General features: G+C 34.0%; 1 protein-coding gene across 1 annotated transcript in view; it reads left to right on the top strand.

The window, feature by feature from the left end:
- ZMYM2 (zinc finger MYM-type containing 2) overlaps nt 1–15,632 on the top strand; it is an 87,459-nt gene that overhangs the window by 27,172 nt on the left and 44,655 nt on the right. Inside the window, exons 2-5 of the mRNA XM_044668309.1 lie at nt 2,081–2,934; nt 7,544–7,829; nt 9,113–9,278; nt 10,159–10,371. Of these exons, the coding sequence (XP_044524244.1) occupies nt 2,091–2,934; nt 7,544–7,829; nt 9,113–9,278; nt 10,159–10,371 (1,509 nt within the window). The 5' untranslated portion in view covers nt 2,081–2,090. The remainder of the gene's footprint in view (nt 1–2,080; nt 2,935–7,543; nt 7,830–9,112; nt 9,279–10,158; nt 10,372–15,632) is intronic.

Genomic DNA, 15,632 nt, shown 5'->3' with positions numbered 1-15,632 from the left:
GTTTCTTTCTGGCTACTGGAAGCCCTTGGATTTGGCTATAACTTTCCTGGGAGTTGTCATATAGAGATTTATTGCAGGAGGCGATCTGTGGATTCTTTCAAATTTTTTTTTTGTCCTCTTGTTGAAGAATATCAGGGCAGTTTTTCTTGGTTAATTTCTTGTAATATGATGTCTAAAGTTTTTTTTTTGGTCATGGCTTTCAGGTAGTCCAATAATTCTCAAATTGTCTCTCCTGGATCTATTTTCTAGGTCAGTTGTTTTTTTCAATGATAAATTTCATGTTTTCTATTTTTTTCATTCTTTTATTATTTCTTATTGTCTTGTGAAATCTTTAGCTTCTACTTGCCCAGTTCTAGTCTTTAAAGCCTGATTTTCACCCATGATCTTTTGGTTTTCCTTTTTGATTTGGTCTATTCTGCTTTTTATGTTACACTTTTCATTGTTGATTTTTTTTTTTTTTTGCCTATTCTTGCAGCAGGCCAATTCTGGTTTTTAATCTGCTTATTACTTCTTTTTGATTTCTGTGTCTTTTTCCATTTGCCCAATTTTGCCTTTTAAGATATTTTCTTTTTGCATTACTTTCTATTTCTTTTCCCCCTTCCAATTTTTTTCCTTATATTTTTCTTACTTGATTCTTAAACTCCTTTTTGAGTTCCTCCAGAGTTTGTGACCAGTTTCCTTTTTTGGGAGATGGAGTGGGGGGAAGAGTTTGCACGTATTGCTTATTTCTCACCCTCTCCTGATGCTTCTGTTTTTTGCTCTTTTTCTTGGTAGAAATTTTCTAAGGTCAGAGCTTTCTTTGCTGCTCATTTTTCAGCTGGAGGACTGAGAGTCATGCAAGTTGCTGGTTATTTCTGTTTTAGCTTCTCTTCCCCCAGGGCTTTGCCTTGGGGCTATCTTTACTTCCTTCAGAGGTCTGAGGAGTGAGCCCCTTGCTAGTAAGCTTTGATTCTCACTGCCTGGGTCTGGAACCTCCTGGGTCTGTGCTTTTTCTTTAATTTAGCCCCCTTCCTAGAATCCTGAGGTTGTCCAGGCCCTGGTTCTGCATCTGGCACCTAGGTCAGGGTGCAGGTGGTTGGCCTGAGCTTTTTCTTTTGCAGTTTTGCCCCCCTTATAAGGTGAAAATCTCCCCTCTCTGCTCACTTTTTTGTGCTGTGTTCAGTGGGTGGGCCCTGTTGCTCTCCCTGCTTTGACTTTTGTCCTTTTGAGATGCTTTTAAAAGATAGGTTGGGAAGGCTATTCAAAGCAACTTTGCGATTTCCCTGCTATTAACATCACCCTCTTGGCTCTGCCCTTCTCCCCCCCCCCCCCAATCTTTTACTATAGAAAGTTTTATACTAACATTAAATTAGTTGACTTCATAGTAAATGTCTATGTCTTTTGGAATTGCTTGTATTTAAAAACATGGACACTATTTTAATTATTTATTGTCTATAAACTAAACGTGTATGAACAAGTGTTTAGAATTTTAATATAGGAGATAGAAGGCTAGACTAGATGTCCAAAAATTGGTGAAAATGGAAACATCAGGGTAAGGAAAAAGCATATTAGGAAAAGCATCAAATATAGTTGAAAAATATTTGCAATACCACAAAAGTTGGGAGTTGGTATAATAAGGACAGGCCATCTCCTTTTCTGACTTCATTGAATAAGGGCACTTGGATCTCTTTATCCTTTAATTAGATTTCTTAGTTATTTTCCATTTCCAAGATTTAAAAGCGAAACAAAAAAGCCCCTTCTGTTTTCATTTTATTTCCATTATCTAGAAAATGTGTTCTCTATGATGTTTCCACAAATACATTGCACTATCTTATTTGTGTGTACAATCAGTTATTAGTACATTTATGAAGGTAATGACTTCATGATATTACTCAATTTGTATTCTATTGAAAAGTGAATAGGTGAATTTCACATAGCAGAGCTCAAGATAATAATAGTACAGGGAGTTTGTTCAGAAATAGTTCCAATTTAAGAAAAAAGCGAAATTTTTAATTTTCAGTATTAACTTTTGTTTTAAGAAAAGTTGTATTATTATACTGAGGTATACAATCTTTTTCTCCTTCCTCATTCTTCCCAACAGGTCCTCTGGAATGGACACAAGTTCAGTGGGAGGATTAGAATTGACGGAACAGACTCCTGTTTTATTAGGGACTACAGCCATGGCAACTAGTCTCACAAATGTAGGAAATTCATTTGGAGGTCCAACCAATTCTTTAGTTTCTAGATCTAATAAGTTTCAGAACACATCAGTAGAAGATGATGATGATGTTGTTTTTATTGAACCTATACAACCCCCACCAACTGCTGCCCCAGTGGTATCTGATCAAAGAAACATCACATTTACATCATCAAAAAATGAAGAGCAACAAGGAAATGATTCTAAGCTTTCTTCCTCAAAAGATTTGACTTCTCAGAAGGGAAGTATAAGTGAGACAATTATCATTGATGATGAAGAGGACATTGAGACAAATCAAGGTCAAGAGAAAAATGCTTCCAGTTTTATTGAACGGAGACTTCCTGAGACTAAAAACAGAACCAATGATTTGGATTTCTCAGCTTCCAGTTTTTCAAGAAGTAAGGTAAATGCAGGAATGGGTAATAGTGGTATCACCACAGAACCAGACTCTGAAATTCAGATTGCTAATGTTACTACATTAGAAACAGGTATAAGCTCAGTGAATGATGGCCAATTAGAAAATACTGATGGGCGTGATATGAACTTAATGATTACACATGTAACATCACTGCAGAATACCAACTTGGGAGATGTCTCTAACGGACTGCAGTCAAGTAATTTTGGTGTTAATATACAAACATACACCCCATCTTTAACTTCACAGACCAAGACTGGAGTAGGACCTTTTAATCCTGGTAGAATGAATGTGGCAGGAGACGTTTTTCAGAATGGAGAATCTGCAACTCATCATAATCCTGGTAAGTGTTAACTTTAATGGCATGCAATTGTAGTTTCTTCTTATAGTTATGTAAGCTTTTCCTTACACCTTAGTTTTGTAGTTCCTATATTTTTAGATTAACATTGTTTTTGCATTTGCCAAATTTAGTGCTTTTTCTTTCTTTTAAGAATATGAAACTTTTTTGACCTTTTTAGTGACTTATTCTTAAAATTCAGTTTTAGTTGACAAAGAAAAATTTCAATTCTAGCTATTCTTCCAAAATTTATCAATTGTCCATGTTAAAACCTACATGTATGTCTAAAGTATTTCACTTTAGAAATCATAGATTTGATGCTTAGCTTCATAGTTTGTCAATAATCTATCTTTGTCTCCAAATAAAACAATGGTTGGATAGAAATTGTGAAGGAAAAAGTACTTATTTTGACTATTATATTCGGTTCCTTGTTTTTACTTTTAGAATGAAAATTTAGTTTCTCCTTAAATTGTTACTGGTTTTTGACAGAAAGCAAATAGTTTTTTTGAAAGTTTGCTTCCAAATCAAATAGCTACAAGTTTTCCACTGAAGTAAAATAATGAGAAGAAAAAAAGGAGATTCTTTATCCTATGCCTAGTTTTTTAAATCCATTTTCCCAATTAATAATCACCTTTTTCATATTTTTTGTGTCAGAGAAGAAAGAGTAGTAACCTCAGTGTTACTACTTTTTAGGTATATTTGGTAATTTTTTATGGATAAAAATAATAAGGATTACCAGCTGAGATAATGCTATTGTATTTAAGATAATATTTCAAATATTTTGCTACTCTTTTTGGCTTTCCTTTTGCCTAAATCTGAGGAAAGGCAACATATTCAGTTAATATTGCTGAGGAAGAGTTTAAACTTAGATTGGACTTTTTTTTTCAACTGAGTAATGGATTGGCCTGCCTTGGCCAGTGAACAGAATTTAGATAAATAAAATGGAAATTAAATAAGAAAGAGAAATAAAACAAATTGAGGTGTGAAGTCTGAGGAGAAAATCAGAATAATTCTCCTATGAATTCTTAAAGAATTGGACATATTCATATTAATATCAGAACAAAACGAACTTTAATGTAAGTCAAGTATCTGTGCCCATAATTAATATGGGTAATTGAGGGGGGGAAGTGATATTTTTTATTAACTGATCTTGTTCTGTTTGAGCCTTTGTTTGTGAAGATGATTTAAAGCTGATTTTTCACTAATCAAATTCATGTTCTTTAAAGTTGTTATCCCATTCCTACTGTATAAAAGAAACAACCTTTTGGCTTAGTAGTCAGTTCTAAGACAGAAGAACAACAAGGGCTAGTTTAAGTGGCTTGCCCAGAGTCACACAGCTTAGAAGTGTCTGAGGCCTGATTTGAACCCAAGTTCTGTCTCTGGGCCTGGCTCTCAACCCACTGAGCCACATAACTGCTCCTAAAATGCATTCTTTATTCAACAGGGGAAGAAATTTTTGACAGCTTATCTGTATTTATGAATTGTGGCACCTCTTTTTGGATGTGGGGATTTCATTACTCACATCTAATAATCATCGTTATACCTAAAACTCATTTTTTTATTTGGTCAATTGATTATGTTCCATAATAACTAACTGAGATCCACTTTCTGATGAAATAGAAAGTGCAGACTTAGTAATTACATTTTCTTTTTGTGTCACCTGTATTTCCTAGTCTTTCCCCTCATTCCTCTAGAGGTCCTGACTTCTATTGGAGGGAAAAAAAAAGAAAAAAATTATTTGAAATGTATCCAACTCATCAACCAAATCTGATAATGTAGTATTCTTCTCCCATATTTCCTCTTCATGGAGCAGGAGGAGATAGATTTTGATGGGGGATTTTTGTACTTAATCATTATAATTGAACAGCATTCGCTTTTGACTTTCTTGTTCTTTCCATTTACATTGTTTCAGTGTGCTATTTTGTTTTCCTGATTGATTACATTGTATCATTTCATGAAATAAATGTTGAGTGATTAAAGCATGAGAAAATGTTTTTGAAAATTGCTTGTATTAATAATGTTCTATTAATGATAGGATTCTAGAGAACTATTACCCAATTTTCAAGTAAAGGAGGTAATATTAAGCTGGATTTATTTGTTTTCGTTATATTTCATTATAATGAATTATAATATATATTTCATTGTCATGAAATATATGATATTATATATCACTTATGAAATAATGAAATATAGTATCAACCTCCTAAGTAAGAAGATATGAGATCAAATACTTCCTCTCTTAAAAAATGGATGTGTGTCCCTGGACTTTTTAGAACCCTAAGCTATTCTTTAAGAAAAGATATTGCAGAGAGGTGCTTACCATTGTGTTGTTAAGAGGGAGTTTTTCTTATTTGAGAATTTAATATTTTGATTAAATCACAGGATTGGCCCCAATTCCTAAGAAAAGTTATGATTTTTTTTTCAGTTTGAAGACTGACAAAATCTGTATATTTTAAGATTTAACCAAAAACTATTTTTGGTTTTATAAATTGTTAGCTTTGTGTGTTAATAACATTCTTTAATCTGTTGAGTTTAAGAATAAAATAATATTGTTGGTACCTTCAGATAATCACTTCTGTAGTGATTGCAAGATATTTTGCCTTGAACCTTTTTTGGGTATTATAATGCAAAGGTTCTCTGAGACATTATGAAGAAAATTTTAAGAAGTTCTTTTCAGATGTCAAGGTATGTCAATATAGGTAGAATTCAAGTAATATATTGAAGTTTGTATGTCTTGAATTGTCCTTTGAGCTAAAATATACAAAGGAAAAAACATTCTATGTTTTACTTATACATAGAAGTTAGCAATTTTAGAATTCTAGATTTAGGGCAAGACTTAGATATTATCTTTTAAGTCTTTTCCTTGCCTCACAGGCATTATTAAAATTAAGCTGTATATATTACCCAGGATCTCATTGATACCCCTTTATTCAGAAGGTACAACTAAAGAACCTATCTCTAGAAACCCATTGTACATTATCAGAAATTCTGAGAGAAATAATATTGCTGCATAGGAGAATGAGTAACTGGACTCTGCCAGGACACCTGACTAAAATTGTTTGTGTGATGTTTGACCTATTAGCTTTCCAGTTCGTTTTTTTCAGCTATGAGGTGAAAGACGGATCCTTGATTTCCAAGGCCCCTCCCAGCTCTTAACATCCATTATGTCTTTAGAATATAAAATTGTTTTTGGATGGGGAAAGTCTGAGAGCTCAGTTACTCAAAGCAAGATAGGAGTACAGAGAATGAGTTGCTGAATCTAATTGGAAACAAGAATACTGATTATAGAGCTGCTGTTATTGTAATTATTTTTATGAATTACTCCAAATATGCTAACAGGAAAAGTTTAATTCCTTAATAATTAAAACTTAGTAAGCATGTTAAATTAGTTAAGACTTTTTTTTTAGAGACTTTCCCCTTTCCTCCATAAAACTATGATAGCACTTTTAATAGCTTTTCTTGGTGATATGGAAACAATGTAATTTTGATCTTAGATTATACACATATTTTTACCATAGTGTTTATAATTTCTGTTTTCAAAATGCTTGTAAAAAAATTTGTCAGTAACATTAGCTTTCCTAGAGTACTTGTCTTTAAAATGGGCTGGAACACAGACTCTCCCCCTCCCCCCCCCCCCCCCCCCCCAAACACACACACAGGGAGACTTACCTCCCTGCTCTATCCTTCCACCTTGTGTATGGCGTGGATGAGTGAGAGAGAGAAAGAGAGAGAGAGAGAGAGAAGCAGCATTTGAGTGTACCCATCAATGATAAAACCAAGTAGATGATGGCAAACCTGATTCTAAGATGGTTTGATTAGTAACTTTGCCTGCTATAAAAGAGTCCTGTTGTTGGCTGGTGGTATTTGTAAAAGGGGTGGCCCTTTGAAAACAAACTTAGAAGCAAACCAAAAATAAAACCCCAAACTTAGAAGTACTGGAGAAAAAAAGTTAACATAGCAGTATGAAGGAAGAGAAGCACAATAGTAGACTGCAGAAGTATTGACTTGCAGCAACAGTAGGCAGTGGACATTAGATTTAAAGTGGTTAGGAGAAAGCTACTAGAAAGTTTTGACATTAATGAGAGCTAATGAGAAAGGCAAAAAAGGTAAAACAATTTTATATTTTTAGGGAGTTCCATGGCAGGGTGAAAACCTATTGACAACTTCTGTAACACAGTGAGTGTTCCATGATGATGGCACTCTAGTACAATAACAAGAAAATTTTTCAGTGGAGAGCATTAGGGGTAGCATTTCTAAAGATTTTCATGGGGAACACCCCTCCACCCCCAAGCCCCTCATTTCCTAATATGTAACATGAGAGATTTGGATTTGATGATTCCTGATATTCCTTTCAACTTTAATGCTTTATGATGAATATCTGATTGGAGGGTGACTTCTCAGTTAATACCTAAATCTTAATTATTCCTAGTAAAGCATTGCTTAAGGATTGCAGATACAGCTTTATTAATATGCATATTTCTGGTTTAAGCCATTCAGAAGAATGGTTAGTTACTTAAATCTTACAATTTGGTGAGAACTTAAAAGTATTTTTATGGTATCTAGATTTAATTGAAAATTATTTTAGTTATTTTTGTATATTTGTTGTGTCTTTAAGATTCCTGGATCTCTCAGTCAGCTTCATTTCCCCGAAACCAGAAGCAACCTGGGGTGGATTCTTTGTCACCAGTGGCCTCACTTCCTAAGCAGATTTTCCAGCCTCCCTCACAACAGCAACCTACAAAGCCAGTTAAAGTTACTTGTGCAAACTGCAAAAAACCTTTGCAGAAGGGACAGACTGCTTATCAACGAAAAGGATCTGCTCATCTGTTTTGCTCTACTTCTTGTCTTTCCTCTTTCTCACACAAGCCTGCTCCAAAGAAACTCTGCGTCATGTGCAAAAAGTAAGAGATCTTTTATTTTTTACTCAACCTATAGGTGAGTAAGGCATGGTTTTTGGGCAGGGGAAAGTATGAAATTTTAGATACAGTATAGTATATATGTAGCTTCTGCTGGTCAATATCTGTCTCCTAAAATCTTGCACAAGGTATGACCTGGCTGGAGGATTTACAGTCAGTGTGGCTTCCAAAGAGTCTTTGAAACTTGGTCTTTTTTAACTTGGTTTCTTCTTTAAGCTGCTTTAGACAGAGAAGTCTTTGGAATTTGGTTGAATGGTGGTATGGGTAGTCCTTTTATGATGATAGTTGGAGTTTTCTGTGTTTTTCATTCAGTGGATTCTTAATGGCAAATTAAATTTTGTAGTTCTCTAGGATACATATATTTATAAACTTGATAAAATTTTGGTTTGGCATATTTTTAAATTAGTTTAGAGGAATATATGTAGATTGTAGGAATGAACTTAGGCAGGTAGGTGGCATAGTGAATATAGAGCACTGGGCTTAGAATCAGTAACACATCTTTATGAGCTCAATAGTGGCCTCAGATACTAACTGACCCCGGGCAAATCAGTTTAACCCTGTTTTCCTGAGTTTCTCATCTGTAAATTGAGCTGGAGAAGGAAATGGCAATCCATTCCAGGATCTTTGCTAAGAAAACTCCAAATGGGTTCATAGTCAGATACAACTGAAATGACTGAACAACAATTTCAATTTAATTTTAAAACATTGAATCATAGATTCAATATTGAGGACCATTTATATCTTAAGTGATGTTTACTTTCTAACTTTTCTTGTGAATCGGTGCTATCTTGCCATGCCATTTCAACTCGGAACTCAGAAGTTAAATGTAGTATAGTTAGGCCAGACTAGGCTCTTCCTGTTCATTCTAAGTGAGTACAGTTATTTTAAGTTGAATAGTTTAGAAGTCATTTAATTGCTATTCTCTGTATTGCACTATTGAGTAACAAATTGTATTAGGTGATGTTCTATAGTAGAAAATATGGATACTAGTTTTGGGGAATTCGGTTACTAATTCTTTTCCAGTCTCATTTTTAGGCCCGATTCTCTTCCACTGAGCCATCTAGCTACTTCTAACCCCCCAATCCTCTCAACATCTTAAAATTGTTCTTTGATTGCATCCTTCCACATAGACTCCTATGGTATTGGGACCTTCTTTGGTAGAGTTTGGCTGATTTTGTATATATTTGAGGGTAGTAAAAATTTAAAACAATAATGTTGTATTATTACTTAAAACATGATGCACAATTTCCCACTTTTTTATTTTTTAGAGATATAACAACAATGAAAGGTACCATTGTTGCTCAAGTGGATTCAAGTGAATCCTTCCAGGAATTCTGTAGTACTTCATGCTTATCACTCTATGAAGACAAACAGAATCCTTCAAAAGGACTCTTAAATAAATCAAGATGTACAATCTGTGGCAAACTAACAGAGGTCTGTATTCTGTATTTTTCAAAATAGTCAACTAAGCTCTATTTTTTACAACATTCTCTCTTCTATGTTTTGTATACATTTTTTGAAATTGGTTAGCAAGGTACTATACTAGTGGAATATGTAGGCTGAGTTGAAGATAGAGTTGATTGGTACCATGTAACTATCCACTTGGCTGAAATAGGTAGTACTTTTTTCTAGTTAAGGATATGAAATTTAATTTTTTTTCCTTGGGAAATTAATTCTTGAGTGCGAGTGTATTCATTAAAATCTGTAGTTTTCTTGCTCATATTCCCACACACTTCTTTCTTCTCCCTTCCCCATTTGTTAAGGGTAAATTAAGAATTGGTAGCAGGGCGGGATCAGAGTGAGATTAAGTAATGATTTTGCCTAGGATTTACGTAGGAAAGGACATTATCAAGCATTTAAATTAAGATATTTTCATTCATTAAAAAATGTGTGGAACATGATATTTCACCTTGTTTCTAGTTTAGTATCTGTTTTGTTTTTTTTTTTAAATCTTCAAACTATTTATTTTCTGAATTCTTGGTCCATTCCTCTTATTAGGCAGGACCACCATACCCATCAAAGCCAGTTGGTTGTCTACCAATTTTCAATTGCTTTTTGTGAGAGTGGAAGTCAACTAGTCGTGCAGTTATAGGCAAGTTAACTTTATTTTGGGGGGTACTCACTTCCCTTATCTCTAAAATGGAGAAGTTCAATTAAATTACTTCAAAAATATTCCCTTGTAGGTCTAATCTTCTTTGAATATCATTCCTAGACATGTTTTTTGGTAGAGAAGTCACAGATCTTCTGTTCTTAATGATAGCTAGTGTTCTTCAACTGTCATCTTTAATGCCATCTTACGTTTTTTTTTTTTTAGATTCGCCATGAAGTAAGCTTTAAAAACATGACGCATAAGCTCTGTAGTGACCACTGCTTTAATAGATATAGAATGGCAAATGGCTTAATAATGAATTGCTGTGAACAGTGTGGCGAGTACTTGCCTAGCAAAGGTGCTGGCAACAATGTCCTTATCATTGATGGCCAGCAGAAAAGATTTTGCTGCCAAAGCTGTGTCAGCGAATACAAACAGGTAATTGTTTTAATAAAAAGAATCTTAATTTAAGAATGTATTTGAAATGATTTGAGATGTCTAGAAACTCACTGTTTAAGACTCCATTTTTCATTTTGCATTATATTCACTATATCATTTCATACAGATGTTTTAAAGTGAATCCTAAATTTCTGAAAAATCTTCCTGTTAAAAAAGCAGTATACTTAACAGAACCAAAAGATGTATATATGTAGATCACAAATTTCAGCATTAGGAGAGCCCTCAGTTGTACTTCAGTAGCAGTTCTCTCCATAATACATCCAAATCAACATCTTACCTTTGCTTAAGGACCTCAGATGGCCTTAGAAGAATGATAGTCCTTGCCTCCAAATTAGGGAGGAAGACAAACACTATCTATTAGATTTTGAAAAGTATAAAGACTTCATTTCTACTTAATATTTTAACTGCAAATGTTTTTGGTAGGCATCCATAGAAGAAGAAATTCTCTAAAATTTTCATTTTTATATTTGGTTGAAAGTCACTTAGGTTATGAGGGATTTGTAGGTAGAACTGTTGTTAGGAGTACCCTAAAAACAGCTTGATTGTCTAATGAAGGGAAATAAAAGGAAAATCTAAATAGGAATCGTAGGGAAAATCTAATTAGGAATTGTAGGGAAAATGGTTATATTGAGTTCTTGGCTATTTCAGAGAAGAGTCCTTTCTGAGTATAATACTTGATTTGTGTTCCTGAGAAGATTTTTATAAAAGAAAAACTAATTGTCAATTCCCTATTATATTCTTTGATCTTCCTGTAGACCTCCATAGTGTAGATTAGTGATGGCAAACCTATGGCACATAAAGTGCTATCTGTGGGCATGCAACTGCCTTCCATCCACCCAGAGTTTGTTATTAGAAAGGCAGAGGAATCTAGTAGCCTGATGGAAGCACTTTCTCCCTCCCCCTTGTATGATGGTCATGGGGGCACAGGGTTTGCCCTGCACTTGGTGTGGGGGAGGGGCATGGCACTGTGTGGGGGTTGGGGGTGTGTGGGTGGGTAGGCAAGGCATTCCCATTTCCAAAAGGTTTGCCATCACTGCCTTAGATCATCAAATGATTGTTTGTTAATGAGATAATTTACCCATGGTGTGATGGGACAAACTAAATTATAATCACATATAGCTTAATTAAATTAATATACTCTCAAGAGCAAAGAATTCTATATAATAATGTATTTTAGAAAGATGAAAGCAGAAAAGCAGGAAAATTGTGAAATGACAAGTAAAACTCACTGTTAGAAACAATAGTCAAAAATTAATTCCACGTTTCTCCCAACACTGTTTTGTGTAATTATTTTTAGGCACAAACATTCTATCAATTCAACTCCTTTCACTGTAAAAAATTTAAACAAATATAATATAGTTGAAATAAATAAAAGATTTAACAAGTCTTGTCCTTTCTGAAGTAGAAGTTTTCTTGTTTTTTTGTTTTTTTTTAATAGTATGAAATAAAATAGCATATACTAAGACATTTAAGAAACATCTTTTTCCTTAAATATGCACATTTCATTGTATCTCTTCCATGGAGCCATCCTTTATAAGAAACCCCCCAGCAAAACTGAATACATTAAAAAAGTATGATACCTACAATATTCTACAATCACAGTTTCCCCTTTCTGCAAAGAAGGAAAGGAGGTAAATTTTCTGGTCTTTTTTTTTTTTTTCCTTTGGCAAAACTGGGATGATAAAAATTCCAAGTATTCATTTTCTCTGTTTGATGAAGTTGTTATTCTCATTTACATTATTGTAATCATTATGTGTTTTTTATTTTCTTCTTTTGCTTACTTCATCTATTCATTGTATTTATTGTTTCTCATAGCTTTTTATGTGATATGAAGGTAAGGCCATAGATTCATAGGAAAAGGTGTATCTTAGAGGTCATTGAGCCATTTAACTCATTTTTTATAGATGAGGAAACTGAGGCCCAAAGAGGTTAAGTGGATGAGACCCTCCTTCCCCCCATATCTTAGCTAATAAGCATTTGAGGTGAAATTTGAACTCTCCTGACTCCAAACCCCATTCCTTTTTTCCATGTAACTCTGTTTACTTAGGTAATCTATAGTTGAGAGGAGTACTTTGTTTTTAGATCTCTGCTACAGCAAAAATTACAACAATCAACATTTTGGTATTCTTGGGGAAATTTTCTTTTTGTCACGAATTTCCTTGGGGTATATTCCTAGCAGTGAAATCTTTAGACCAAAGCATATAGACATATTCCCAACATTCTAATTGTTCTTCCACTCCTCCCCCCCAATTGTTAATTCAGTTTGTAGCTCCTCCCATAATGTGTTGGTGTTCTGTGGTACCACAGCTGCTATAATAATTTTATCTTTAAATTTACTTAGTGTCAGTTGAAACCAGAATTATCTTGATTTGCATTTTATAATTATTTATTGTTTAGAGAGTTCTTGCATATTGTTGGTAAGGATTTGTAGTTCCTTCATGACCTGTTTGTTCCTATCTTTTGACCATTTATTGAGGAATGACTTAATTTAAAAATTTTACTAATTGCCTATATGTTTTAATCAGGTCCATACAAAGATAACCCCTCCCCATTTACTTGTTCCTGTATTAAATTAGGAAAGAGCTCCCAATTTGACAGGAATTCTGGGAATACTCATCTGTCAGAAATTAGTTTTAGATCTACATCTTAAATCATATGCCATAATAAACTCAAAAAATAAATGTGAACTAAATATTAATGGTCATACCTTTAAATTTTTTGAAGAGAATGAGATCAGTCACCTTTCATAGCCATGGTTTCATGAATTTTAATGAAAGGATAGAGCTATTTAGAGAAAAAAGATTTATATTGGTTACATGAAATTAAGAAACTTTATAGAAACAAAATTATTTTGGGAAACATAGATTCTCACATAATAAATAAGTCAAGGTTAGTATAGTAGAATAATAATGGTATCTTGAATCAGAGGAACTGGATGAAGGTATTTCTTTACTGTCAGTATGACTATTTTTTTCTTAACACCCTTACCTTCTGTATTAGAATCAATACAATAAAGGCAAGAAGAGCAGGTAAGGGCTAACTAAGCAATGGGGGTTAAGTAACTTGCCCAGGGTCACATAGCTAGGAAGTATCTGAGGCCAGATTTGAACTTGAAACCTCCTGTTTCTAGGCCTCACTCTCAATCCACTGAGCCACTCAGCTGCCCTCCCCTTTCTACCCCCCTCCCCCCAACTTAACTTTTTTTTGACTATCCTGTTCTACTTTATTAAGAACCATATCCTCTTGAGCCAGACTCCTTACAAAGGCCTCAGTCCACTGACCTGCCCAGCTGCCTCCTAGGCTCTCTCTTTTAGAAGTAGTTTTTTTTTCATCAGTTCTTCATGGACATTATAAACTCTTTATGTTCCACAAACATGTCTGAATCTGAGGATGACATTCCTCACTCTTCAGCTTTTACTTGTCACTCCCTAATTCCCACCAGTTACTAAATCTTCTGGATTCTTCCTGTACAAATCTCTTTGCACTATTATAGTGACTTCCTGTTGTTCTACTTGATTAAAATGTTTTCCCTCTTTTTATTTCATTCTCCACAGTTGGCTAGTGTGATTCTCCAAACTAACATGTTTTCCTTGCTCATTAAGCTCCTGTGTTTCTTTCACGTCTAGGATCAAATATACTTTCATTTGGTATTTATAGGTCTTCATGATCTGGCTCCAAACTTAACTTTCCCAACCAGATAAATTAGTTTTTTCATGTACTTTGACATTTACCCACCTTCTTTCCTTCCCTTCCATTGGCCCTTTCTTTCCTTCCCCCTCTCTCTTCTCTTCCCCCCAGGTCCTTAGCACAAACTGTAAGAACCTGGATATACATTTCAAACACAACTACCTATACAAGCTAGAACTGTTATCATCCCAACAGTTATTTCCTCTTCCTATAATTGCCTTGGTTATACTTGCTTTCCCCCATTACTTGGTAAATCCCTTGAGGTTAGGTACAGGACTTTCCCTAATAATTTTTTTTTTTTTTTGGATCCAGAGTTTGGGACCTAGTAGGTGTTACAATAAAAGTAGGCTATTACAATAATCATGAGATTATTGTAATAGCCACATATCTCTTTTTGTGTTGAATTCAAAATACTTTATCAATCATCCAGAATCTTGCTTTATTGACCAGAACTTCTCAAGAATTTCAAAGTTCTTGTGGGGGAGGCTGGCTCCCTTGGTGGTCTTTATATTTCCTTATTACTATATTGTCCTTTTGTTTACATTCATTTACTATGAATTTAGAACCTGGTTTTGTCATCCCTAAATTCGTAACTAGTTATCAATAGAGAAGAATTGAAATTTTTGATAATTATAAATTTAAAAATATAAAGACAATGCTTTTATCATCCCCTCTCCCCCTTTTGTTGGGGGAGGGTTTAAGCTGACACAAGATCTAATAAGCAGTTATCTGAGGCACCTAGTTGGTTCATTGGATATGGTACTGGGCCTGAAGGTAGAAGACTTGAGTTCAAAAGTTGTCTGAACTTGGGCAAGTCACTTAATCTCTGTTTGCCCCAGTTTCTTCAATTGCAAAACAATAATAATAGCATAAGGGGAAGAAATTCAAAGGATCGCAATGATTCTAGGTTTTAGAAATCATGTATTGGTATTTTTAGATGAAATGATGAGACTGTATTGTTTCACTTCTACAATGTTTATCATGAATAAATAAATAAGACATGTATTAAACACCCAGTATGTGCAAAGCACTGGGTATAATAAGTAGAAAAAAAAAGATGATTATTGCTTTCAAGGTCTTCACATTCTAATGTAAGAGAATATATTTGGACAGTTTCTGCTTAAAGACAGATGAAATAGTCCCATGTTTGATTCTATACAAGTCCCTTATGTAGTATAAAGTAGATGACCATAACTATTTAATGTCATTTCTACTGATAAGGTCATAAGTTTCTGATGTTGAACCATTTGAGAATCCAGAGGACTTTGGTAGACAAAAATTTTTATTGGTTATTGTTATTATGGTTTATATAAATAGATAAAATTTATTTTTCTTAATGTTAAAAAGTAACTTCATGTTCAATAGACTGTACTTTATATACTTTTAATGGTTCCTGTTTTTTCATGCTGAAAGTCCATAATTTTGCTACATGCAACTTTTGGAAGTATATGTATATAAGATATATATATACACACACACACACACACACATATATATATATATATATATATATATGTAGAGAGAGAGAGAGAGAGAGAGAGAGAGAGAGAGAG

The sequence above is a fragment of the Gracilinanus agilis genome, chromosome 3 (assembly GCF_016433145.1).
Source record: "Gracilinanus agilis isolate LMUSP501 chromosome 3, AgileGrace, whole genome shotgun sequence".
NCBI classification, from domain to species: domain Eukaryota; kingdom Metazoa; phylum Chordata; class Mammalia; order Didelphimorphia; family Didelphidae; genus Gracilinanus; species Gracilinanus agilis.
Note: the sequence above shows the minus strand (reverse complement) of the source record. Positions and strands in the feature narration are given on the sequence as shown.